This window comes from Oncorhynchus tshawytscha, linkage group LG07, assembly GCF_018296145.1.
Source record: "Oncorhynchus tshawytscha isolate Ot180627B linkage group LG07, Otsh_v2.0, whole genome shotgun sequence".
NCBI lineage: Eukaryota > Metazoa > Chordata > Actinopteri > Salmoniformes > Salmonidae > Oncorhynchus > Oncorhynchus tshawytscha.
In genome coordinates this window covers 40,142,090-40,169,167 of record NC_056435.1, presented here as the reverse complement: position 1 = coordinate 40,169,167, position 27,078 = coordinate 40,142,090, and the positions used below count along the sequence as shown (strand labels likewise).

General features: G+C 42.3%; 1 protein-coding gene across 5 annotated transcripts in view; it reads left to right on the top strand.

Annotated features, from left to right (window-relative positions):
* The window catches only part of LOC112254497 (voltage-gated potassium channel subunit beta-2), a 171,076-nt gene that overhangs the window by 113,790 nt on the left and 30,208 nt on the right, over nucleotides 1-27,078 (top strand). Inside the window, exon 1 of one of the 5 annotated variants that reach the window (XM_042324401.1) lies at nucleotides 5,256-5,632. The exons of the other annotated variants lie outside the window; for them this stretch is intronic. Coding sequence (XP_042180335.1) covers nucleotides 5,415-5,632 — 218 coding nt within the window. The 5' untranslated portion in view covers nucleotides 5,256-5,414. Of the gene's footprint in view, nucleotides 1-5,255; nucleotides 5,633-27,078 lie in introns of those variants that run through there. 5 annotated transcript variants of the gene reach the window in all.

Genomic DNA, 27,078 nt, shown 5'->3' with positions numbered 1-27,078 from the left:
GACTGACATAGAAAATCAAATGCCATCAAGACCTTCTCTTCAACTCTAGCAACAAAAGACATCAGTAGTTGGTTCTTTATTTAAGGTAAGGACCGTTCTCTCCCACCAGAACAGTGTGCTTTATCCTAAGATTAAAATATCTAGGGAAGAAATGTATCGCTTAGCAAGCCACACTGGCCTACAAGGCCTGCTGTTCAGCAATGGAGGTTTTCTTAAGAAATGTATATATTATTGTTAAATCTATTCGGGCCTGCAGTGCCAGTACTCTGTATTAGAGTATGATATAACCATTCTAAATCATTATTGTGTAATACAGCAGCACATAAAAGGCTTAATTTAAGGATCAACTTTTTTTTTTAAATAAAGCCCAAAGCCCTTTAAAGTGTATGCCTCCTCATGCATATCTGTCAAATCAAAGTGTATTTGTCACGTGCGCTCTATATAGCCTGAATATAGGCTATATAGAGTAGCGATGCTATAAAAGTAGCGAGGCTACATACATACACCGGTTAGTCAGGCTGATTGAGGTAGTATGTACATGTAGATATGGTTAAAGTGACTATGCATATATGATGAACAAAGAGTAGCAGTAGCGTAAAAGAGGGGTTGGCGGGTGGTGGGACACAATGCAGATAGCTCGGTTAGCCAATGTGCGGGAGAACTGGTTGGTCGGCCCAATTGAGGTAGTATGTACATGAATGTATAGTTAATAAATCTTCTTAGGGATAGGGGCAGTATTTTCACGTCCGGATGAAAAGCATGCCCAAAGGAAACTGCCTGTTACTCAGTCCCAGAAGCTAGGATATACCTATAATTAGTAGATCTGGATAGAAAACACTGACGTTTCTAAAACTGTTAGAATAATGTCTGTGAGTATAACAGAACTGATTTGGCAGGCGAAACCCCGAGCACAATCCATCCAGGGAAAGAGTTTTTTGAGGTCATTGTGTTTTCCAATGGATTTCTATGGGATTCCTGATTAATTAGGGCCCCAATTGCAGTTCCTATGGCTTCCAATAGATGTCAACAGTCTTTAGAAATTTGTCTATGTTTTTCTTTTGAGAAATGAAGAAGTAGTTCTATTCATTCCATGTGTCACTCTGAAAGTCCCTACTATTTTGGTGCGCATGAACAGGAACGCGCTTCACATTGTTTTTATCCAGTATTAGAAACAGTTTATTCCATCTTAAATTTGATCAATTATTTACATTTTAGGATACCTGAGGTTGGATTAGGAACATTGTTTGAAATGTTTGTACCAAGTTTACAGGTAACTTATTAGATACTTTGTAGTCATGTTGGGCGAGTTGGAACCGGTGTATTTCTGAATCAAACGCACCAAATTAATGGACATTTTTGGGATATAAAGAAGGAATTTATCGAACAAAACGACCATTCATTGTGTCAATGAGACATTTGGGATTGCAAAAAGAAGATCTTCAAAGGTAATTCATTTATTATATGGCTATTTCTGACTTTTGTGTCGCACCTGCCTGGTTGAAAAATGATTTTCATGCGTTGGTATGCGGGGCACTGTCCTCAGATAATCGCATGGTCTGCTTTTGCCGTAAAGCCTTTTTGAAATCTGACACAGCGGCTGGATTAACAAAAATGTAAGCTTTATTTTGATGTATTACACTTGTATTTTCGTGAATGTTGAATATTGATATTCCTGTAGTTTGAATTTGGCGCTGCAATTTCACTGGATGTTGTCAAATCGATCCCGCTAAAGGGATTGGCGCGTGAAGGGATCACTAAGAGGTTTTAAAGTGACTATGCATATATGATAAACAGAGAGTAGCAGAAGTGTAAAAAGAGGGATTGGGGGACACACACAATGCAAATAGTCCAGGTAGCCATTTGATTACCTGTTCAGGAGTCTTATGGCTTAGGGGTAAAAACTGTTGAGAAGCCTTTTTGTCCTAGACTTGGCACTCCGGTACCGCTTGTCATGCGGTAGTAGAGTGAACAATCTATGACTGGGGTGGCTGGGGACTGTTCAGGTTATTTTATGTTTCAAGTCCCATATGGTTGATTTATTTCTTAATTTACAATAATACGAGTCCCAGGAGTAGAGGGAAGAGGCATCGTCATTAGGTCTACGTGTTGGAGCAGAAGACTGAGGAATGAATAGGAAGTGGTGATGGATGGTTGCTACTATAGGTCTATGTGGTGTTTGCCCAATTCTGACCTCTGCTGTGGGTGTTCCATCCAGAATGTGGAGACAATTTGGACTATTGAAATGCTCACCCTGTGTGTGGGCATGCATCTTTATTCCAACAGACTTTTGTTTTTCCATTTAGCCCTCTATAGACAGGCGTGTTTATTGTGTTACTCTGACTAAGTGTGACTCCATTAGCGGAGAGTCACCCTAGCTCATCATGCTGAATGTCGCTTTGGTTCCTGTCACCACCCTCTCTGTGCTGCGGTACTCCCCCGCTTTCTCCTTCCTTTCTCCTCATCTGCATGTCTGCTATAGTCTAGTCTATTGGAGCAAGAAGCACATTCAATATGAACACTATAGGCCAGATGGGACCAAAGTGGCTTCAGTTAGACTTGATTGGTGCTTTGTGTATGATATGATACAGTAGGCCTACAGTGTTGTGCAGTGACTTGTGTAGTTCTTTTGTCTGGCAGCTTTACATCTGAGTGTAAACTCAGTACTACAACCTAACAATATTGGTCCCCAACATCTTTGGCAAGAAACAAGCCTTATTTGGTGTAATGATTACAGCAGATCGCTCACATCTCAGCAACAATAGCCATGCCCAGGTCAGAGGTCGGTGGAGCCCCAGGGGACTGGCGTGGTGAGTGGGCTGGTGTGGATTAGATGTTGACACTATCTGGGCAGCCTGAGCCCCTGTTCCCTCCCTGTACACTGTCCCCAGCTTCTCCCAAGGGGTTTGGGGTGAGGGGTGTGGGGGCGGCTGCTCTCATGCTCTGTTGCTCCACCAGGACGGGAGAGGGCTCCCCAGCACCCTGACTTCCAGTCAGGAACCCTGACCATAGCCTCTAGAACAACACTATGACACCGTCACTCTGAACGACCCAACGGCCTCCCCCACAGCCATTGCTGGGAATCACAATAAATGTTTTGTAGAAGGAGCATTGCAGTGGCCCATCTACCCTACACAGTCACTTTCAACGAGAGGAGATGGGACAGCATCTCTCCCTGGGCCTGTCCCCAAAGGCGGGTGTGAAATCCAATTTAAAATTAGTTGAATTAAATACGTTTTTACTCTGTATAAGTCCTAGAGCAAAAGGTTAAGGCTCTAAAAATAGGTGTGTCAGTTGGCTGCAGCTTGTCTGCTGGATTCCTTTTTTTGGTGTTTGCTTCTCCACTCTGCCTTACTATTTGTCTGTTCCTCACCACATCTCTTTTAATTAGCTCCTCCAGCAGAAGCAACTAGCTGCATGGGCCTGGTTAGATAAGGTTCAGTATTAGATTACTTGTAACGCAAGCCTCTACTGTCTCCTCACTCCTTCAACCAATAGTGTGTTGTCTCTTATTACCACAGTGTTTACTGTGACCTTCCACCATTATTATATTAAGCCAAGCTTATCCACTCACTAAGTCCCCCTGAACACGGACATTGTCTTACATATCAATTGCTTGTCGCCATGCAGGAAGTAATTGGATACGGGCTATGTTCTTATTTATGTAACAAAATTATTCAAATGAATAAATATGCCAGGAATAATTTATTTTCAGTTAAAGGGATACTTTGGGACTTTGGGAGCAACTTCCTTCAAAACTTTCACAGAGATAAAAAAAATGGTATCCACGAGTTAATTTGACTCTGGGGAAGTAGATAAAGAGCCCCATTGCCAAAATCCAGAGGAATCCCCACAGATAGAACAATGAGACAGATGTTTTAGGGGATGTATTCACATTTGATGTGAAGCCGAAGATGAACTACTGAACCACATTGGACCTGATTGAACCACACTGGACCACTCGGAACCTGACAGGACCAAGCTGTACCATACTGGACCTGACTGGACCACACTCTGCCACAGTGACTGAGCCATGCTGAACCTGACTTAGCCATGCTGGAGCAGGGAGGTAGATGAGAAGTGGATCAAAAATACACCAGCCAGCCTCTCCTATAACAGCAGCTGTGGACACTCTCTCTTGCCCCTTCCCTTCATCTCTCCCTCCCTCTATCTGTCGCTTGCTCTCTCACGCTCGCTCTTTCTCTCTCTCATGCTAGTGTAACCCTCTCAATACTCCTCTCCATAGCATCTCTCCATATCCCTCCCACCCTCTCTCTTTCTTCTCCTCCTCTACTCTTGTCTGCATTCACTCTGCCTCTTTATACCATGCGCTAGTTATACACATGTAAGTATAATCCGGGAGACAGCGGAGGGATGGGAGTCAGTGAACAAGAGACTGCTCTCTGATTGAAAAACAGAGCTGCTGAGTAGAGGAAGTCACACAACCAGGACAGCTGCTGCTGCTGTGGACATTGTAAGGGATCAGAATTTTACCTCCTGGAGTAGTTCATCATCTCTTTGTGCTCATGTGTCTCCATTCTCTGTGTTATCTGTAGAACTGAGCTCCAGATTAAAAGGAAATTGCAGAATGATTGCATCTGCCCGTCAGTCTGTGATGAGCCTCTGATTACTACAGAAAGCTTGAGTGAGACAGTCGGATGAATCGAGGACAAGCCAGTCGAGATTGCAAAGGGAGATTCATTAAACTGCTCTTCTCGTCGTAAGACGCTATACCTTTTTTTGGAGGGTGCGTCTTCGTCTGTTTTTGTGTCTCTGCCGGGACCGAGACGGTGTTCCTGTGCCAGCAGTCTGAAGTGGCCGGTTGTTGGTTTCTGTAGCAGACAAAGCAGAGACACCCACACAGGCTGAGGCTGTGTTGAAGCAGGAAACCCTCGGAAGACGATAATTCTCCTCTCCTCTTGTCTCTGTAGACAGCTGACTACCCTGATACTGACCTGACTACACTGATACTGACCTGACTACCCTGATACTGACCTGACTACCCTGATACTGACCTGACTACACTGACACTGACCTGACTACACTGACACTGACCTGACTACACTGACACTGACCTGACTACACTGACACTGACCTGACTACACTGACACTGACCTGACTACACTGACACTGACCTGACTACCCTGACACTGACCTGACTACCCTGACACTGACCTGACCCCTGACACTGACCTGACTACCCTGACACTGACCTGACTACACTGACCTGACTACCCTGACACTGACCTGACTACCCTGACACTGACCTGACTACCCTGACACTGACCTCACTACCCTGACACTGACCTGACCAAGAGACTATCCAGACTGAAAGTAGCCGTGTCTTAGACTGACCCACCACAATCTTTAACCGGAGCACCTGAAGCCGTGCCTGGTGGCTCCCAGTCCCAGTCAGGATGCAGGTGTCGTTAGTGTGTACGGACCACAACCGTGGAGGGGTGAGCCGCAGTACAGAGGAACGGCTCAACCACCGCCAGAATGCCAACAGCCCCAACACAGGCACCCGCAACAAGTTCAGGGCTGTGGCCATGGTGGCCCGTAGTCTGGGACAGCTCACGGTCCAGAGCCAGCCCACGTCCAGCGACCAGAGCATACGGACCGGCATGAAGTATAGGTAGGACAGACCCTAGTCACTGTAGACCTGAGACAGAGAATGAGGTGTAAGGACATTAAGATAAACTTAATTATTGGTGTCCCAACTAGACTCTCGGGTGAAGGTGCAGTCTGGAAGATCGTAACCTGGATATCAGATGGCGATTTATAGAAAATGGGGCCATGGCATGTAAAGAATGTTTGTTTCCTGGTATCAGATTGCATACAGGAAGGAGCATGGTTTCATGGTGAGCTGAATATAGTTACACTGTATGTTAATTTCCCCCCATGACTGCTCCTTGTTATCTTTTGCATATTAGTGATTACATATCACACTCTACATGTTGTATAGGATTGATGTGAATCACTCAGACGTATGAGTTGATGGACGTGAATAACACAGCTTTAATCCTAAACCATTCAGATTGTTTTGTTGTGTATTTGGCAGTGGGCTGTAGAGTATGAAATCTGGCTTTGCAATACAATTCTTCTTTAAACAGCGCCGTACTCCAAATGGGCTACTTTCTAAAGCTTTATTATTTTGAGATTGATGGAAGTTGTTCTCTTAAATGATTAGAATCTAATTCCCCCCGGGCAATGTATATTAGTAATCCTTCCATGCTCAGTAAAGACCCCAATATAGTGCAGGAGGGTCCCATCAGCAGAAACTCTCTGTTCTAAATGGTTTGAATAAGAGGGAACAACATTTTCAACCTTGTCAACTAACAACTACTCACCATTAGTTCTATGTTAGGCAATATTGGAGACTCATAGGAAGCTGAGCTGTGTTTCTATTATAACAGAATAATAAAATAAATTGGCGTAGGGTAAGGTATGTTGAGCCATTTTTTACATTCAGCATGACTATGTCAAGGGTAAATATAGTATTCTTTCTAACAATATTTCAGGATGTTGTGTATCCCTGGAAATAATTCAAATTCATGGTAACATAATAGTTGAAAACAGCACAACTTAACCCCGATATGGGGTAAGTTGAGCCGTCTCGGGGTAAGTGGGTGTGGTTTTCCTGTGACAGTGGGTGATGGTGTCCTGTGTAGAGGTCAACCGGCATGGCCGATTAATTAGGGCCAATTTCAAGTTTTCATAACAATCGGTAATCTTCATTTTTGAACGCCGATTATGGCCGATTACATCGCAATCCACGAGGAGACTGCATGGCAGGCTGACCACTTGTCACACAAGTGCAGCATCAAAAGGACCTTATGGCTGCAAGGAGCCAAGGTAAGGTGCTAGCTAGCATTAAACTTATCTTATAAAAAACAATCAATCTTAACATAATCACTAGTTAACTAGACATGGTTGATGATATTACTAGTTTAACTAGCTTGACCTGCGTTGCATATAATCAATGCAGTGCCTGTTAATTTATCATTGAATCACAGCCTACTTCAACATCGCCAAACGGGTGATGATTTATCAAAAGCGCATTAGCGAAAAAAGCACAATTGTTGCACAAATGTACTTAACCATTTACATCAATACCTTTCTTAAAATCAATACACAAGTATATTTTTTAAAACTGCATATTTAGTTAAAATAAATTAATGTCAGCAGGCAATATTAACTAGGGAAATTGTGTCACTTCTCTTGCGTTCTGTGCAACAGAGTCAGGGTATATATGCAGCAGTTTGGGCCGCCTGGCTCTTTGCGAACTGTGTGAAGACCATTTCTTCCTAAAAAAGACCGTAATTAATTTGCTAGAATTTTACATAATTATGACATAACAATGAAGGTTGTGCAATGTAACAGCAATATTTAGACTTAGGGTTGCCACCCGTTCGATAAAATACGTAATTTCACTGAAAGAATAAACGTTTTGTTTTCGAAATGATAGTTTCCGGATTTTACCATATTAATGACCTAAGGCTCGTATTTCTGTGTGTTTATTATATTATAATTAAGTCTATGATTTGATATTTGATAGAACGGTGGTAGGCAGCAGCAGGCTGGTAAACATTCATTCAAACAGCCATTTCCTGCATTTGCCAGCAGCTCTTAGCAATGCTTTAAGCACAGTGCTGTTTATGACTTCATGCCTATCAACTCCCGAGATTAGGCTGGCAATACTAAAGCACCTATTAGAACATCCAATAGTCAAAGGTATATGAAATACAAATGGTATAGAGAGAAATAGTCCTATAATTCCTATAATAACTACAACCTAAAACCTTTTTACATGGCACATATTGCACTTTTACTTTTTTCTCCAACACTATGTTTTTGCATTATTTAAACCAAATTGAACATGTTTCATTATTTATTTGAGACTAAATAGATTTTATTTATGTATTATATTAAGTTAAAATAAAAGTGTTCATTGTTCATTCATTATTGTTGTAATTGTCATCATTACAAATATATTTATAAAAATCGTCCGATTATTCAGTATCGGCTTTTTTTGGTCCTCCAATAATCGGTATCAGCGTTCTAAAAATCATAATCGGTCGACCTCTAGTCCTCTGACAGTGGGTGATGGTGTCCTGTGACAGCTGGTGATGGTGTCCAGTGACAGCTGGTGATGGTGTCCAGTGACAGCTGGTGATGGTGTCCAGTGACAGTGGGTGATGGTGTCCTGTGAACAGTGAGTGATGGTGTTCAGTGACAGTGGGTGATGGTGTCCTGTGACAGCGGGTGATGGTGTCCTGTGACAGTGGGTGATGGTGTCCAGTGACAGTGGGTGATGGTGTCCTGTGACAGCTGGTGATGGTGTTCAGTGACAGCTGGTGATGGTGTCCTGTGATGGTGTCCAGTGACAGCTGGTGATGGTGTCCAGTGACAGCTGGTGATGGTGTCCAGTGACAGCTGGGATGGTGTCCAGTGACAGCGGGTGATGGTGTCCTGTGACAGCTGGTGATGGTGTCCTGTGACAGCTGGTGATGGTGTCCTGTGACAGCTGGTGATGGTGTCCAGTGACAGCTGGTGATGGTGTCCAGTGACAGCTGGTGATGGTGGGTGATGGTTTCCAGTGACCGCTGGTGATGGTTTCCAGTGACCAGTGACCAGTGACTGGTGATGGTGTCCAGTGACAGCCAGTGGTGATGGTGTCCAGTGACAGTGGTGATGGTGTCCAGTGACAGCTGGTGATGGTGTCCTGGGACAGTGACAGCTGGTGATGGTGTCCAGTGACAGCGGGTGATGGTGTCCAGTGACAGCTGGTGATGGTGTCCAGTGACAGCTGGTGATGGTGTCCAGTGACAGTGGGTGATGGTGTCCAGTGGGTGATGGTGTCCAGTGACAGTGGGTGATGGTGTCCTGTGACAGCTGGTTGATGGTGTCCTGGGACAGCTGGTGATGGTGTCCAGTGACAGTGGGTGATGGTGTCCAGTGACAGCTGGGTGATGGTGTCCAGTGACAGTGGTGATGGTGTCCAGTGACAGTGGGTGATGGTGTCCAGTGACCTGTGACAGGGTGATGGTGTCCAGTGACAGCTGGGTTTCCAGTGATGGTGTCCAGTGACAGCTGGTGATGGTGTCCTGTGACAGTGGGTGATGGTGTCCTGGGACAGTGGGTGATGGTTTCCAGTGACCGTGAGTGATGGTGTCCAGTGACAGTGGGTGATGGTGTCCAGTGACAGTGGGTGATGGTGTCCAGTGACAGTGAGTGATGGTGTCCAGTGACAGTGGGTGATGGTGTCCAGTGACAGTGAGTGATGGTGTCCAGTGACAGTGGGTGATGGTGTCCAGTGACAGTGAGTGATGGAGTCCTGTGACAGCTGGTTGATGGTGTCCTGGGACAGTGGGTGATGGTGTCCAGTGGGTGATGGTGTCCAGTGGGTGATGGTGTCCAGTGACAGTGGGTGATGGTGTCCAGTGACAGTGGGTGATGGTTTCCAGTGACAGTGGGTGATGGTTTCCAGTGACAGTGGGTGATGGTTTCCAGTGACCTGTGAGTGGGTGATGGTGACAGTGGGTGATGGTTTCCAGTGACAGTGGGTGATGGTTTCCAGTGACAGTGGGTGATGGTATCCTGTGACAGTGGGTGATGGTGTCCTGTGACAGTGGGTGATGGTTAAAAGTTTAATTCATGAAATGGGGGTGTGGTATATTGTATATCTTAAATGTATGCCTACATTCAGATATAGATCTCTGTTCAATATCTTGACCAGTGCCAGTTTTCCCGATAACAATGAAACTTAGGCTTAAGAGTGTTTTAACTATGCATCTTTCCTACAATGACAGAAGATGCAACATGCGTTTCCCAAAACACTACGCAGAGAGAACGGTCACTAAGTGTGTCGAGAGGATCGAAAGAAGAGGAGCGCTGCTCTCGGACCAGCCTTCTCCATTCAAGTTTTACCTTAACGTTATAATTAACGAAACATATTTTTATATGTCACTTGTTTGTATGAGTTGCAAGGACATTAGCAACTTGTATTTGTAGTGAACGTTGTTATGAAGTTTCAGCAGTCCCAGATAGACGGAAAAACCAAGTGATTCTGTTTAGAGCAGGGAGGGCAAAAAAACATCTAACAACGCACTTAGCTGTTTTACACTTGGTCTGAGGCAGGTGTTAGATTACGAGCGTTTAAATGTTTTATTTAACCTTGATTTAACTAGGCAAGTCAGTTAAGAACAAATTCATATTTAAAATGACGGCCTACACCGGCCAAACCTGGACGGCGCTGGGCCGATTGTGTGCCTCCCTATGGAGCTCCCAATCACAGCGGGTTGTGATACAGCCTGGATTCAAACCAGGGTGTCTGTAGTGACGCCTCTAGCACTGAGATGCAGTGTCTTAGACCGCTGCGCCACTCGGGAGCCCAATGTTAATAATGACAGTTTTGGGAAACGGCTTGGAGATTTAATGATGCTCATACAAAAGTTCTAAAGAATAACTTAGTTAGCCTTAAGATGCTTTTGGTAAACCGGTCCCAGATTACTGGGCCAAGGATGTTGTTTCGATGTGCCAATTTGTTTTCAAGTTCTCTGCATTTCAGGCTACTAAGCCCATGACACTGGTCGGCAAGATTCTTGATATGTTTATCAACCTCAGACTCCATGTCATCAGATCAGACCTTGTGTGCCTCTGCTACTCTGTCATAGCCTCTCTTTCACACAGGTACATGTTCATTTTTTTGTTTTCATTACTTTAACCCAAACGTTTCCTAAAAGTTCAAAGATGGTTTCATTTCAATTTTGGTGATGTTCTAAAAACGTTCTCCAGATGGGTTGACATTGGGAATGCTCTCAAATAGTTCAGAGAACGTTAACCTCTCTAGGCTAGGGGGCGGGATTTTCACATCTGGATGAAAAGTGTGCCCAAAGTAAACAACCTGCTACTCAGGCCCAGAAGCTAGGATATGCATATTATAAGTTTCTAAAACTGTTTGAATGATGTCTGTGAATATAACAGAACTTATTTGGCAGGTGAAACCCGAGGACAAACCAACCAGGATTTTTTTTTGAGGTCACTCTCTTTTCAATGGGTTTTTTATGGGGATCTAGATTTCTAAGGCACTTGCTTGCAGTTCCTATTGGTTGATGTTTTTCCTTTGAGAAATTAAGAAGTAGGGCTGTTCAGAACAAGGGTCGAGTGTAGTGTACTTGTTGTGGTTAGGGCGCTCCACTTTGTTTTTATCCGCTATTGAACGCAGTTTATCCCGTCTTAAATTTTATTGATTATTATTATGTTAAAAAATACCTAAAGTTGTATTAGGAAAGTTATTTTAAATGTTTGTACAAAGATTACAGGTAACTTATTAGATATTTTGTAGTCATATTGCGCGAGTTGGAACCGGTGTTTTTCTGGATCAAACGCACCAAATAAATGGACATTTTGGAGATATAACGACGGAATTAATCTAACAAAAGGACCATTTGTGATGGTTATGGACATATTGGAGTGCCAACAAAAGATCTTCAAAGGTAAGGCATGAATTATATAATGAGTTTTGTGTCGCGCCTGCCGGGATGAAATATGATTGTCTGTGTTTGTTTGATGGGGTGCTGTCCTCAGAAAATAGCATGGTTTGCTTTTGCCGTAAAGTATTTTTGAAATCTGGCATGGTGGCTGGATTAACAAGAAGAAAGCTTTAATTTGGCATATTGCACTTGTGAAAGTTAAATATTTCTAATAATTTAATTTGAATTTGGCGCTCTGCCATTTCACCGGATGTTGTCAAATCGATCCCGTTAACGGGATTTGACCCCTAAGAAGTTTTAAGATCAGGTGTGGCCAACAAAGGCCCAGTGCAGTCAAACACGTGATTTTTCTGTGCTTTATACACAAGTAACTGCCAAAATAATGGAAATACTTGAGTATTTCAGGGATACAAAGTATATTGAAATCAGATGCTTCCACACAGGTGTGGTTCCTGAGTTAATTAAGCAATTATCATCCCAACATGTTTAGGGTCATGTATAACAATTGCCCGCATAGGATGACAATGTCCCCATCCATAGGGCACAAGTGGTCACTGAATGGTTTGATAAGCATGAAAACGATACAAGCCATATGACATGGCTGTTTCAGTCACCAGATCTCAACCCAATTGAACACTTATGGGAGATTCTGCAGCAGTGCCTGAGACAGCATTTTCCACCACCATCAACAAAACGCTAAATTATGGAATTTCTCGTGGAAGAATGTTATTGCATCCCTCCAATAGAGTTCAAGTCGAACATCTCATTCCAAAATCAAGGGCAATAATATAGAGTTTGCCCCCCCTTAGACCTGGCTTGCAGTCGGCGTTCCAATTAATCACAAAGGTGTTAGATCAGGTTGAGGTTAGGGATCTGTGCAAGTCAGTCAAGTTCTTCCGCACCGATTTCAACAAACCATTTCTGTATGGACCTCGGTTTGTGCACGGGAGTATTGTCATGCTGAAACAGGACAGGGCATTCCCCAAACTGTTGCCACAAAGTTGGAAGCACAGAATCGTCTATAATGTCATTGTATGCTGTAGTGTTAAGATTTCTCTTCACTGGAACTAAGGGGCGTTGCCTGAACCATGAAAAACAGCCCCAGATCATTATTCCTCCTCCACCAAACCTTACAGTTATATAATTTATATTAAATAAATTAATAAAATATATAATTTAATTACGATACAAGCATCATGAAACCTATAACACAATACATTTATTTGAAAATGTGTTTTTTCATCCTTACTTGCTTACCACTTTTTCCATGTAGTTTCTTCCTTCACAGATTCTAGGAAGACCTCTTGCTTTTCCTGAATATTACATATTATTACATATTTAGTTAGGAAGGGGTAGGGTGTGAGGAGTCAAAATGTCACTTTGGTTCTGATGTTATACTTTGTTGAGCCACCCCTTGTTTCTAGGAAACCATACACAAAGGGTGGCTCATCTAACCCTTTGGCACAACTTACCCCACTCTCCCATACCCTCAAAATGTACTTATTTGGTACAAAATGTCTACTGTGTTCTTAAAAAAGAAAGGTCAAAGCAATTAACATTTTAGAGGTGGTATTTACATACATAAACACGTGGTTTGTGTGGGGTGAATAATGAAGTGGTTTGTGTGGGGTGAATAATTAAAATCATTAGAGCTTCTTCATGCATGCTGATAGTTTAGGGGGGATGGTTGTCAAATGGAATGTCTTTTAAACCCACAGTCTAGGCAAAAAGCTGCGGGCGCAGAAAAGGCTGTCCTGTAGCTTTGTCCTTAGTGAAATTGATTTGGAATGAATCTGCATTGTCAGTGAACGAGCATCCCGTTCGTATTGCTGCAGTACTCAGATAAACTGTATATGTTTCCAGGTACGAGAGGAAACATGAGCCGACTTTATTATGTTTTAAGAAATTCTATTTGACCTCAGCCTCAACCTCTGCTGTCGCTGATTCTTAATGTCCACCATGTCAGTTGTAGATCTTCTAAGATCAACCCACTGCTTTCCATTGCAAATAAGATTACATGGAGGACAGCCATTTGAAAGGGACAGATATTGACAGGACTATGCTAGATGTTGAAACTCTGAATGCGCAGAAGCGGCCCTCTTATCTGCCATGCTAGCGGCTGCCTAGTCATGTCGACAAACACAATGATGATAAGAATTAATAGACGGGTTCAGCTCAGGGCAATGAGGGCTTTTTCTGTCTCTTCATTTCAATTTGTGTAAACTTGTGCCCACATGTTGAGCATTTCTTGGTGGGACTGAACCTATGTGTTTTTGATTTGTGTGTGAGCTACGGTGCACGCATGTGTGTGTGCGCGTGTGTGTGTGTGTGGCGTAGTGTTAGCCCTGTGCCTGGAAGGATGCAGGCTGGGCTACTCTGTGCTCTTGTCAGTGTGCATCCCTGACATTCCCCTTTAAGTAAACTCTTTCCAGCGCTGCAGAGCAGAGAATTGGGCCACTATACTCTCAACTTTCACATTTCAGCACTGGACTGAATGTGAGAGCCCTCACACAGTTTCAGCGTAGAACAGCAGGTGTATTGGGACACAATTCAGCTCACTTCAATTCAGTTTTATTTGTATTTGCCTCTGCAAACTCCTCATAGAAACCCAGGCTTTCCAAGCATAATAAATTATGTTTCTGCTCATTAAGCACAGAGGCCATGGAGTCAGTCTGTAGTCCTCTCTAGTGAGTATTTTTCTTGCCTAATGGTGATTATGGTTAGACTCATGTGTCCTGTGGGTGGACCAATGGCAGACAGGTGTGCTGTGGACACCCAAGCCAGGTGTAGCTAACCCAGAGAAGTGGAGGGACAACGGCTATATGGGAAAGAGGGATACCTAGTCAACTGAAATGTGTCTTCTGCATTTAAACCAACCCCTCTGAATCGGAGAGATGCGGGGGCTGCCTTAATCGACATACACGACATCGGAGCCCGGAGAACAGTGGGTTAACTGCATTGCTCAGGGGGAAAATTACAGATTTTTACCTTATCAGCTCGAGGATTTGATCTAGCAAGCTTTCAGTTACTGGCCTCCTTCAGCTACAGTATATGAAGGATAAAGGGAAAAAATGCTGCTCAGTATAACTGGAGAGTGATGTTCGACTTGGTCTGACATGCTTATAAACCTGTGAGCCATGGCCATGGTACACTGGCCATAGGGCATTGTTATCCCACCTGACCATGATAGTACTTTCCATTGTCAGCCAAGGATGGATGTCCAGAGGATGACCATCGCTGTCCATCGCTTCATATTCAATTCAGCTTTGCATGCATGGGTCCGTTCCAAATCCCGCTTTGAAGCCGTGATCTGAATGAAAGATGACAGATCCATCCCTGGGGGCAGCAGGCTGGTCACATGACTGACCTCCCCTCCCCACCGGGCCAAGCAAAGCATCCAAGTGTTCATCTCAAGGTATGGAAAGAGAAAGAAATGTCCAGTAGCTAGCTACCAGAGTTCACCAGAGCTGCTCCGTTTTGTGCCTGCACCACAACTCACTACTGGCAGCCAAGCCCGTGCCTCATCCTCCTCCTCCTCCTCCCAGGAATGAATAAATGTCTTTAGTCAGAACTGAATTAATGATGCACGCAAAACTGCTTATGATTATTTAAAGCAGCCCTTCTTGGCTTCTCAGGGAAACTGCAGAATATCCAACTGGCTGGCAGGGCAGGTGGGGAGTTAATCCTATAAGATATAGAGCCAAAGAAAAAGCCTTTAGTGAACTAACACTCTCACTTGACTCTTTTCCCCAACACTAGCTCTGACTTTGCTGATAGCTACTTTGAGGGAAAATGTACTTACAATGACTGTGATATGTGGTTCTCCCTCCTAGCTAAATTAAGATGAATGCACTAACTGTAGGTCGATCTAGATAAGTGTGAATGCTAAATGACTAATATGTAAATCAAATCAAATGTATTTATAAAGCCCTTTTTACATCAGCAGATGTCACAAAGTGCTTATACAGAAACCCAACCTAAAACCCCAAACAGCAAGTAAATGCAGATGTAGAAGGCTAGGAAAAACTCCCTAGAAAAGCCAGAACCTAGGAAGAAACCTAGAGAGTCACCAGGCTCTGAGGAATTGCGTGCATTTTCATCTTCCATGTCGGGTAACCCACTGTGTCTAACCACCTCTGCTCTAAACCTTTCTTCAAATTCAACAAGCGGTTCTTTCGGTTTTTGAACACATTTGGTTATCTCTCCCTAATTGGTGGTTGTATTGGTCAGACCCCTAAGGAAAACATACATGGCTCTCCATCCATCAACCACATCTTGCTCTTCACCACCCACAGCTCTATAAACCTTTTCTTCAAATACACCATGTTCACGGTTGTTCAAAACAAAGGCTAATAACTGTACCCATCATAAGGATGTAGATTGTAGAGTTTCTTATAACGCTATAGCGCTTCAAATGGTCCCATGTTTTCATACCCACTTCTCTCGGATGTTTCAACATTTTTGACCATTCATCCAACTGTTTGGGAGATGCTGATTTGTGTGTGATTACTGTCACTTGAGATTTGAATTTACTACCCTTTACAGCCTGTGTTCTGGTTGGCCTAAGACATCATTCATCACTGCTGTCAGTATCTGTTGACTCAAAGCCCGGCAGTGCTGACCAGATGCTTGAAACCCGATCATCCTTGCGCAACTCAGTGTGAGGGTAGATTGAGGGAACAAATGGTCCACAGGTGGGGGTCAAGTCTGTTTTTATGACCCTTGCCTGTAATTGTTGAATTTATTCTTTCAAAGTTTTGATCTGTTCACCGAGAGCCCTTAAACTTTCTTTATCTCTCTTCAATGTCCTGTCACGATTCTCCAGAAAGAATTTATCATCCCGTTTTCTTACTTCGGCTAAAACAGTTAAAGACCATCCTGTCTTTGTCTAGGAATTAGACAACCTCTGTATTTTTACCCAAGCTTTTTATACATCAGACAGATTCCATATTCCATCTTTGTCAACAATGACAGAATATTTCTTCATTATCTCTTGCCTACACTTCTCTACTTTGAAATGGTTCTTCATATCCCTAAACAGTGAATTTAAAATATATCTTCCGTCCTTTTCCAGAGTGGTTTTCTCACTTAACAATGGCATTATATTAACTTTTAAAGTTGTATAATATATATCTCTATGTTTATATATTCTTTTAACCCCAAAATATATCCTTTTTTGAGGATTCAAACCTGTTCTAGAACAAATTATCTCTGTAGGGCCTGGCTACCCATAAAAATGTATATTCACTTCAAAAAGCTTGTTGAAGTGTAAAAATTGCTACTCAACTAGCAACTCACTTCTATGCAACAAGAAGGTTCCACAAAAAGAAAGGACTCTTTAATAGAGGACTCAAACACCTATAATAGAGAACAAAGGACTTGAACCTTAAACATCACAGATACGTATCACTCACTGCATGCATTCATTTGAACCTGATTTGGTTCTTTTAAAATGATATTGGTCTAGACTCACCCAGGACTTCTGCCATCAATCAGGAGATTAAGAGTTGACTCCCCAAAGTGGGTTGCACTCAGCCTTCTCTCTTTCTTCTGGATCAACACACAGTTGAGTTTTTCTTGTTGTTCAGACCTATTCATCCTTGTCATGGCACCAAATGTTAGCAGTTGATGTTACTCTTCAATAACACAGACCGCAAGGCAAATCAGGTGGAGGAAAGTAGGTTTATTCTTATTCAAAGAGGATGAATCATGTGGGGAAGTAGATCTTCATGTTTCCCCATCCCCAGTGATTCTCCCCAGTGATTCGTTCCATGTGTCATTCATAACGAGCTACCAAGAAGCTATTTCAATCAAGTTAGAGTAGCTAGCTTGTCTAACTATAATTGCTGGCATTGGTGTCCAAACAGCTAAATCATTTTTTAAGTGGCAACTTTATTTTTGAAAAGGTCCAGTCTGGTGTTCGTGCCCACCACAGCACAGAGACAGCCTTAGTTAAAGTGGGACATGGTATTAGAGCTAACACAGATGCCAAACAGCTCTATGTCATTGTACTCTTAGTTTTAAGTGCTGCATTCGACACTGTTGACCATGATGTCCTTTTTGACAGACTGGAGAGGTGGGTTGGCCTCTCCAGTCCAGTTCTGAATTGGTTTAGGACCTATTTAACCGGTCGAGAGTTTGTCACCTGTGGTGATCATAACTCAGAGAAAATACATATCACATGTGGCGTTCGACAAGGTTTGAATTTGGGTCCGGTACTGTTCAGTTTATATATGTTACCCCATTGGCAGCATTATCAGAAAGCACAGCATTCATTTTCACTGCTGCGCAGATGATACACAACTTTTATTTCTGTGTCACACAGATTTTAGTTCCACGGAAAATTGATTAGACTGTATTAGTGATTTAAATTCTTGGATGGCTCAAAACTTCCTCCAGCTAAATCAAGATAAGACCGAGGTACTTATTGTTGGAGACAAAGCACAGAGAGAATCTAGGCACACATTTTAATTTACAGGCAATAAAGATAAAACACCAGGTAAAAAACCTAGGTGTTATTTTAGATTTTGAACTAAATGTTGAATCACACATTAGAAATGTGACCAAAGGCTGATACAGAGAGACTCATCCATGCTTTTATTACAAGCAGATTTGACTACTGTATTGACCTCCTGTCTGGTCTACCCAAGAAAGCCATTGGTCAACTGCAAAACCTACAGATTGCTGCAGCACGGCTCCTGACCAAGACCAGACTGAGTGCTTACACCGGAGAGCACACACCAGTTTTAAGTTCTCTGCACTGGCTGCCTGTGAGTTTTACAATGCATTTTAAGATTATTCTATTGGTTTTTAAATCAATCCACAATTGTGCACCCCAATACATGTCAGACATGCTTTTAAGTTATGTACCCAGTAGGTCCCTCGGGTCCTCTAGCTCTTGGTCCGAGGCCTTCCCAAAGCCTCGGACCAAGAGGCATGGAGAGGCAGTCTTTAGTTATTATGCCCCCAGCCTCTGGAATAGCCTGCCAGAAAAACTGAGGAGATACTGTGGAGATATTTAAAATAGATCTTAAAACATATTTTTAGCTTTGTTTTCCTTAGGGTGCTTTTTAGTTGTTCAGTTTTGTAATACTTTTGTTTTTTTAATCTTATGTTTGTTGTGTAGTAAATATTTCAGCTTTTATTTTCATAGTTTTTTTATTAGTAGTTTCCTGTAAAGCGCATTGCATTCCATGTATGAAATGTGCTGTAAATAAAGCTTGATTTTATGCCTGCTGGCAAGGTTGGTAGGCAAGCAATAACTAAATGTACTGAATAAGACTCACATTCCTTTCAATATTTTCTCCAGATTTTAGCAGAGGCAGAGAAGAATATTTTGTTTATTTGAAAAATGAACCACCAGTCAGGAGAATACAGACAGCTGAAGAGGCATAGGTAGATATGCAGAAAAGTATACATATTTTTGACAGAATTAAGAAGAATGATTATGACTCTAGATTGCAAGAAAAAGCTGTTTCAGGTGTTTGAAAAATGATCCAACTTCAGGATGGCCCGGTCAAATCCACCCCCCAGCAGTACTCACGTACTTTGTGCCCCCTTGGATTTTGGGGGTGGATGACACCCCAGATTACAGCACCCAGTATAACTAACTGGCATAGTGATGTGTCTGTGTGTGAGCTGAGCAGATGGTGTTTAAATCACACTGCTGTGTTGTTCAGGTGTGAGTTAACTAGCAGAGATGGAGCAACACCGCCTGGTGCCTAGCCTATCTACAGTATATGATTCAGCAGTCCATCTGCATTGGCTGTGCTACTTTGAAGTCTTGGAACAGGTCAGTGTTTACAAAGAAGACGATTGCAGGATGTTGGGTGTTTTTGATTTGGGTGTTGCCTAATCAGAATCACTTTATTCTCAATTACATTTACACATACCCAGAATTTGACTTAGTGAATAGATGCTGCCAGCAATAGACAATGTACAGGCAGAATACAGACAAAGTCAACATACAGGATATACAATATAAATACAGAGAACATAAAACACTGGAGTAAAACTGAGTTACAGTGAGGATATACAATTTACAGCGGGAATATACAGTGTGTATATATATATATATATATAATATAATATATATTTATATATATATATATTATATATATGTTGAGGGCTAAATAAAGGGCGAGTAATCAAGGGGAAAATGATGACCAGCTGTGCATAATGATGGTGAACAGGTGTGCATGATATAGTTGCCAGGGACGGTGGCTAGTAGAACTGTGATGTCACACCAGAGGGAGGGAGCAGGCATGACCCACAGGCCATGTGGAGCCAATGTGATTTATAGGATATTTATTTTTATCAGGATAATTTCTACCTGCAGGCTGCAGTGTATTTATTTGTTGGCTTTAAAGGCTATTTTTACATAGTTGGCCATGGATGTTACTTTTTAGGTTTGTATAATTTTCATTTAGATAGAATTTTGATTAACCACATGACAATGATTTTGAGTTATGAAGACCTTATAAATTAAATGAAACCATTTCACGAAAATTGTCATATGAAAACCATAACTGGCACGCAGATTGATAGAAAATTGTTAGATAAATTGGTATTCCACATGAGAAAGTTTACCGACTCCTTGTGTAGCCTATTACCGGCAACTTCAGGAGAGTAACGGCAGAGGCATTTGTCTTATTTCATCAAACCATGAGCTGTAAGCATCAGACAAGCTCAAGGCATATAGTTGATTTTAGTAAAACACGTAGGGTGTGTCTATATGTGGAAAAATACACCAATCGATTGGTCGAAAGAACAGACAACTTTCGGTCGATCAAGATTTGTTTAAATTAGGGACAGCCCTAATACAGTGCATATACAGTGTTTGGCAGAGGTGTAAATTGTGCAAATGCAGTATAGTGCCGTTATTACAATAAAAGGTCTTTGATGGCAAGGTGCAGTGTTCGGGTCAAATGAAAAGTCTCTTAATACCTATGAACACGATAGCCGGGTCATAAGAATTTAATTTTGCACTCAGAGAGGCTCTCTATTTGTGAGCCAGCTCTCCATGGGCTTTAGGACCCTGCCCTGTGTAGGGTGCTGTCTTTCGGATGGGACGTTAAACGGGTGTCCTGACTCTCTGAGGTCATTAAAGATCCCATGGCACTTGTCGTAAGAGTAGGAGTGTTAACCCCGGTGTCCTGGCTAAATTCCCAATCTGGCCCTCAAACCATCACGGTCACCTAATAATTCCCAGTTTACAATTGGCTCATTCATCCCCCTCCTCTCCCCTGTAACTATTCCCCAGGTCGTTGCTGTAAATGAGAACGTGTTTTCAGTCAACTTACCTGGTAAAATAACGGATAAATAAAAAAACTTGTTCCTGAAATGTGTCTCTTTAGAGAGGAACACCAAGCAGGACACGTACGCCTTCTGTACTGTAGCCGCTAGACACTCCACTCCAGTACAAACACAGATAGGACTTTATACTGCAGCCTCCAACTCTTACAGCCTCGGCTACATACATAGCCTAGTGTTTTTAGTAAGTGGCTATCTTTAATGGACAAGGAAAGAACATCTGTTTGCTAGGGGCATGTTAGGGTGAATTGCCAAATAGTGTGTGTGTGTGTGCGCGTGTGTGGATGTCTGAGTGAGTGCACTATGTGGATGTGTGTGCGTGCGCGTGTGTGGATGTCTGAGTGAGTGCACTATGTGGATGTGTGTGCGAGAGATGTGTGCTAATGGGAGCGTGTTTAGCTGAATGGGGAGATGAAGACAGCTGTTTACTCCTTGCCTGACTGAAAGAGTTTAATTAAAGCCAGTGCTGCTCTGAGATGAGCTGCTTGTTTGCATTAGCAGCACTCTGCTCTCATCTCCTCTCTATTTCTCTGCATGTTATTGTCTTAAACACACTGGAAAGAGATGTATTAAACCATCCTGCTATGTGCTGCCAGGAATAGACATTTAGCTTTCATTTCCCTTTCAACTAATCGCGTCTTTCACCCGCCAAGCCTATTCCATTTGAAATGTGTTTGTAGATGTTTATGTTGACGACTTGCATCCTGGTTCTTGTGATTTCGCAGCATGTAGCCTATCCGTGTGTTTGTCAATATCTAAGCTGATGAAGGGAACAGGTATAATTGTGTCATGTTTTCCACATTGTCATGACTGTATGACTGCACTGTGTAGAGACCATAGGAGCTGGCAACCCCATCTGTTGTGGGTTGCTGTTACCACAGTACAGGAACTTACATTTGTCAATTATTACAGACTTTTGTTTCTTTCAGGATCTGTTACTAGTGCACAGTCTCAGAATTAGATTGTGTGTCCGTTATGTTGACGGTTGATCCCTGTTGTGTTTCTCTGTGACATGCCTTTGAACTGTCCATATGACATCATGAGTGTTAAAGTGGAACTGACAGCATTTTAGCAACATGAAATCTTATTACAATCTGTTCATATAAACCACCAGGAAGAATATGATGCCTTTTTTATTTATTTTTTACCTTTTCTGACAAGCCAGCACTTACAGTAGATATGTTAATTGTTTTTCATTTGCATAAATTCATAGAATGTTTGGGAATGACGTAGAGTAAGGCATTTGTGAAAATGATATATCAATATCACTGGGAAAGCGGCCATATGTTTGGACAATTAATAGACACTGCAGTAAATAAAACCTAATAAAAACATCTGTCTTGTCCAGGACCAGAGTCTATGCAGACCAGTGTGCCATAGCCAATCAGAGCTACAGTAGACCTATATGCAAATAAACCATTTTACCACATGGGCCTGCCATCATTGTCTTTGAACTGGACTGTGTGTTACAGACAGTAGCAACAGCACAACTTTAGATCATTGCCCTTGCTAGTTTGATTGTATTGACATTCACTGCCTTAGTTACAATTGTCCGTTTTCGTCCTAAATATTGAGTCATTGAAACTGAAACAGTGCATCCCGAATGGATGGAGGCAACAAACAATGTACCAGGCCAGCTGTGATTTACAACCTGATAGCAATATTTGTTGGACTACCAAGAAATGTCTTGGTGAATTGTATTAATCATGCATTGAACTGCATCCATCTATTCTGCCAACAATGCCTTACTGTACGTCATTGTATTTTTTGTCAAATATAACCTATTTTTAAAAACATATGAGGTTGGTTTTGTAGCATAAACTGGGCATGTTTTTGACTGATATTCTAATGATTTGTTTCATATCTGCAGAGTAGTTGTCATTTCCACTTTAATTGGTGTAGAATGGTATACTATCCCAAGCCCTTAGAATACCATGGGGAAGTACTTAGAGGCTATTAGTGTTTAGAAGTGGTGGTCCACTACTACTAAATTGTTGCCACTGCTGCAAAAGCGGAAAATGACAGAACGAACAGTGGACTGTAAATGGCACGGTAAAGGTTAAAGTATACAGTATATAAGATGCATGGTTAACTGCTTTTTACTCAGTCATCTGTTGTGAATATTTTAGTTCTGTCCTACACTACTGTAAATAGTGTCATATGGCACTGAATGATGCAGTGTGGTCATGATATGTGATCTAGTGAGTAAGCTTTTCTGCACCACTCTTTTTTAGTATGTAAACTATACAGTTGCCGTGTCCGAATACCCATACTAGTGTACTACATACTTAAACTGCATACTATGTAGTCACCGTCGGAAACTATTTAGCACGTACCGTTTAGTAAAAAGTATGCGGTTTGCAACGGCCGCAATGCGGTAGCAGCTCCTGACTGGCTGAGTACTGTAGGTGGGGCGAGGCTGACTGTGGGTGGATTTTTCCAAATTCAACAGACATGCATCGCATTAACCAGCCTGATAATAGCTCATTTCCAAATGGATTAATTTCTCTAAATTCTGAACAGAAAAGGAATGGCATTATAGGCCTACTCAGGCTGGTTATAGATGGTTGATTTAGGTGCAATCTTACTGGCAGCAATATCCTTGCCTGCGAGGCCCTTTTTGTGCAAAGCAATGATAACTGCACGTGTTTCCTTGAAGGTAACCGTGGTTGACAGAGGAAGAAGAATTATTCCAAGCACCACACTCCTTTTGAAGCTTCCAGTCTGTTATTCGAACTCAATCAGCATGACATAGTGATCTCCAGCTTTGTCGTCGTCAACACTCACACCTGTGTTAACGAGAGAGTCACTGACATGATGTCAGCTGGTCCTTTTGTGGCAGGGCTGAAATGCAGTGGAAATGTTTTTGGGGGATTTGGTTCATTTGCATGGCAAATTGCAATTCATCTGATCACTCTTCATAACATTCTGGAGTATATGCAAATTGCCATCATACAAACTGAGGCAGCAGACTGTGAAAATTAACATTTGTGTCATTCTCAAAACTTTTGGCCACGACTGTAGACAGGATGCGCCTGAGCCCAGTTTCGAGTCTCATAGCAAAGGGTCTGAATACTTGTGTAAATAATGTATTCTTAGAACCTGTTTTCGCTCAGACACTGTCTGATCCAGCCCATCCTACCTTGTTGACATGGTGAACACATATTGCATCTCTCAGAGCTAGCGCCTCCCACCTCCCTCAGGGCCAAATATCAGGATAGGGAAAGAGTTGGACAGGGACGGTACAGCTGTCATCCATCTGGCTCTATCTGAATTCTAGACAGTCTGATCAGGTGCAGTGGATTTACGCAAATAACCCCTGAAATAGACTTCTAAAGGCTCGCACACATCGCCCATTTCATTTAGCAGACACACCAAATGTGGATCTAGCGTTCGTCTGCCAATCGCTCAGCATGCTGTGTTTTACGGACCACACGCTCCAGATGTCTGACTGCCGAAAATGTTGACGCGATTCTACATGTAAAATGGGTGAGCACTCAATTCACTAATAACATTGAGGTGCCAAGTACTCTTGGGCAGCAAACGCACACCTCAGAAAACCCATAAAGACTGAGATGACCGCCTCTGTTCGTTCTCTTTGAAGTCAGGGGCTTAGTGAACCACGAGGCCACTGGGGTACAAACAGTCCAGAGGCATCTCATCTACAGCCAATGAAATAACTCTCACACATTCAAAGTGGTCACTGGGTCCACTCATAATGTGTTGAGGCTGACTGTAGTGTAGTATACCTCTGTAGTCCATAATTGAAGGGGGTAAGAGACGTAGATGACCTTACTGTTCTGGGCTGTGTCCAGGGAGGCGTAGTGGAAACCTGACCCCAGATCAGACCAGCCTGCTACAGTACTGCTACCAGGTCCCTGCAGGGGAGGAGAGGTGAAGGATAGCCCAGGGCCAACATGCAGTATCAACAGCCAGACTTGTAAAATATTCAGCACTACACAGAACTGACAAAGGGAATTATTGTTCCTAGGTGAGTGAGGACAGAGACCAGACTGTGTGTCTGATCGGTTTGTTACTTTTTGTTTGTTTTGAAAAGGACTTAACTTAAATACACACCTGTCCAGCACTTGATAGTTTTCCTCAAGGTTGGCGGTATGTCAGCCGGTGATTGTCAAGCAAATAACTGTCTGTCTCACAGGGACTGTAAAAATTCCCTGTCTCAGGTCATGTTGGATTACCACTTTATTTTAAGAATGTGAAATGTCAGAATAATAGTAGAGTTATTTATTTCAGCTTTTCTTTTTCATCACATTCCCAGTGGGTCAGAAGTTTACATACACTCAATTAGTATTTGTTAGCATTGCCTTTAAATTGTTTAACTTGGGTCAAATGTTTTGGGTAGCCTTCCACAAGCTTCCCACAATAAGTTAGGTGAATGTTGGCCCATTCCTCCTGACAGAGCTGGTGTAACTGAGTCAGGTTTGTAGGCCTCCTTGCTCGCACACGCTATTTCAGTTCAGTTTGTGATGGCCACTCCAATACCTTGACTTTGTTGTCCTTAAGCCATTGTGCCACAACTTTGGAAGTATGCTTGGGGTATTTGTCCATTTGGAAGACCCATTTGCGACCAAGCTTTAACTTCCTGACTGATGTCTTGAGATGTTGCTTCAATATATCCACATCATTTTCCTACCTCATGATGCCATCTATTTTGTGAAGTACACCAGTCCCTCCTGCAACAAAGCACCCCCACAGTATGATGCTGCCACCCCTGTGCTTCACGATTGGGATGGTGTTCTTCAGCTTGCAAGCTTCACCCTTTTTCCTCCAAACATAATGATAGTCATTATGGCCAAACAGTTCTATTTGTGTTTCATCTGACCAGAAGACATTTCTCCAAAAAGTACGATCTTTGTCTCCATGTGCAGTTGCAAACCGTAGTCTGGCTTTTTTATGGCGGTTTTGGAGTGGGTTCTTCCTTGCTGAGCGGCCTTTCAGGTTATGACGATATAAGATGGGTTTTACTGTGCATATAGATACTTTTGTACCTGTTTCCTCCAGCATCTTCACAAGGTCCTTTGCTGTTGTTCTAGGCTTGATTTGCACTTTTCACATCAAAGTACGTTCATCTCTAGGAGACAGAACACGTCTCCTTCCTGAGCGGTATGACGGCTGCGTGGTCCCATGGTGTTTATACTTGTGTACTATTGTTTGTACAGATGAACGTGGTACCTTCAAGCATTTGGAAATTGCTCCCAAGGTTGAACCAGACTTGTGGAGGTCTACAATTCTTTTTCTGGGGTTTTGGCTGATTTCTTTTGATTTTCCCATGATGTCACACAATGAGGCACTGCGTTTGAAGGTAGGCCTTGAAATACATCCACAGCTACACCTCCAATTGACTCAAATGATGTAAATGAGCCTTTCAGTAGCTTCTAAAACCATGACACCATTTTCTGGAATTTTCCAAGCTGTTTAAAGGCACAGTCAACTTAGTGTATGTAAACCTCTGACCCACTGGAATTGTGATACAGTGAATTATAAGTAAAATATTCTGTCTGTAAACTATTGTTGGAAAAATGACTTGTGTCATGCACAAAGTAGATGTCCTAACCGACTTGCCAAAACTATAGTTTGTTAACAACAAATTTGTGGAGTGGTTGAAAAACGAGTTTTAATGACTCCAACCTAAGTGTATGTAAACTTCTGACTTCAACTGTAAACACAGTTAAGCATCTCTTGGCTCCACACACAGCCTACAAGCCACTGATGCTGACCTTTGGAACATCTACATTATAAAAAGTCTAATAAATCCATGTGATATAGCTTACACCTTAATAAATCCATTATTTAGTTTAGACCGGTCTAAAGAAGCATGATATGAAGAAAATGTATTCTATTTCAGAAGAATAGAATAGCATACTCTGAGTTGTCCTGATCTGGCTGTGGGCTACGCTAGCAGACAAAATTTGCTTAGAATTCCGTAGCATTATTTTATAATATGAAGACTACAATTGAACAAAGCTGAATAAAATAGAAAGGATATTTTCTCCAAACGATTTGATGGAGTGTGTACATGCGGCTATTCTGTATTTTTTTTCCGCGCAGGCTGTACACACTACATCAGTCTCTCATTCACAATTTAACAAGCACCTGATAATGCCTAGAATTTCACTGTGGCATCCCCTTTGTGTGGCTGTAATGCACTCTAAAAATATATATATATTTTTATGGTGAAAATGATCTTCCCCAAACTAGAAACTCACACACTGCTTATGTATGCCAGTTAGGCTCTACACCCCTTGTAAAGCGG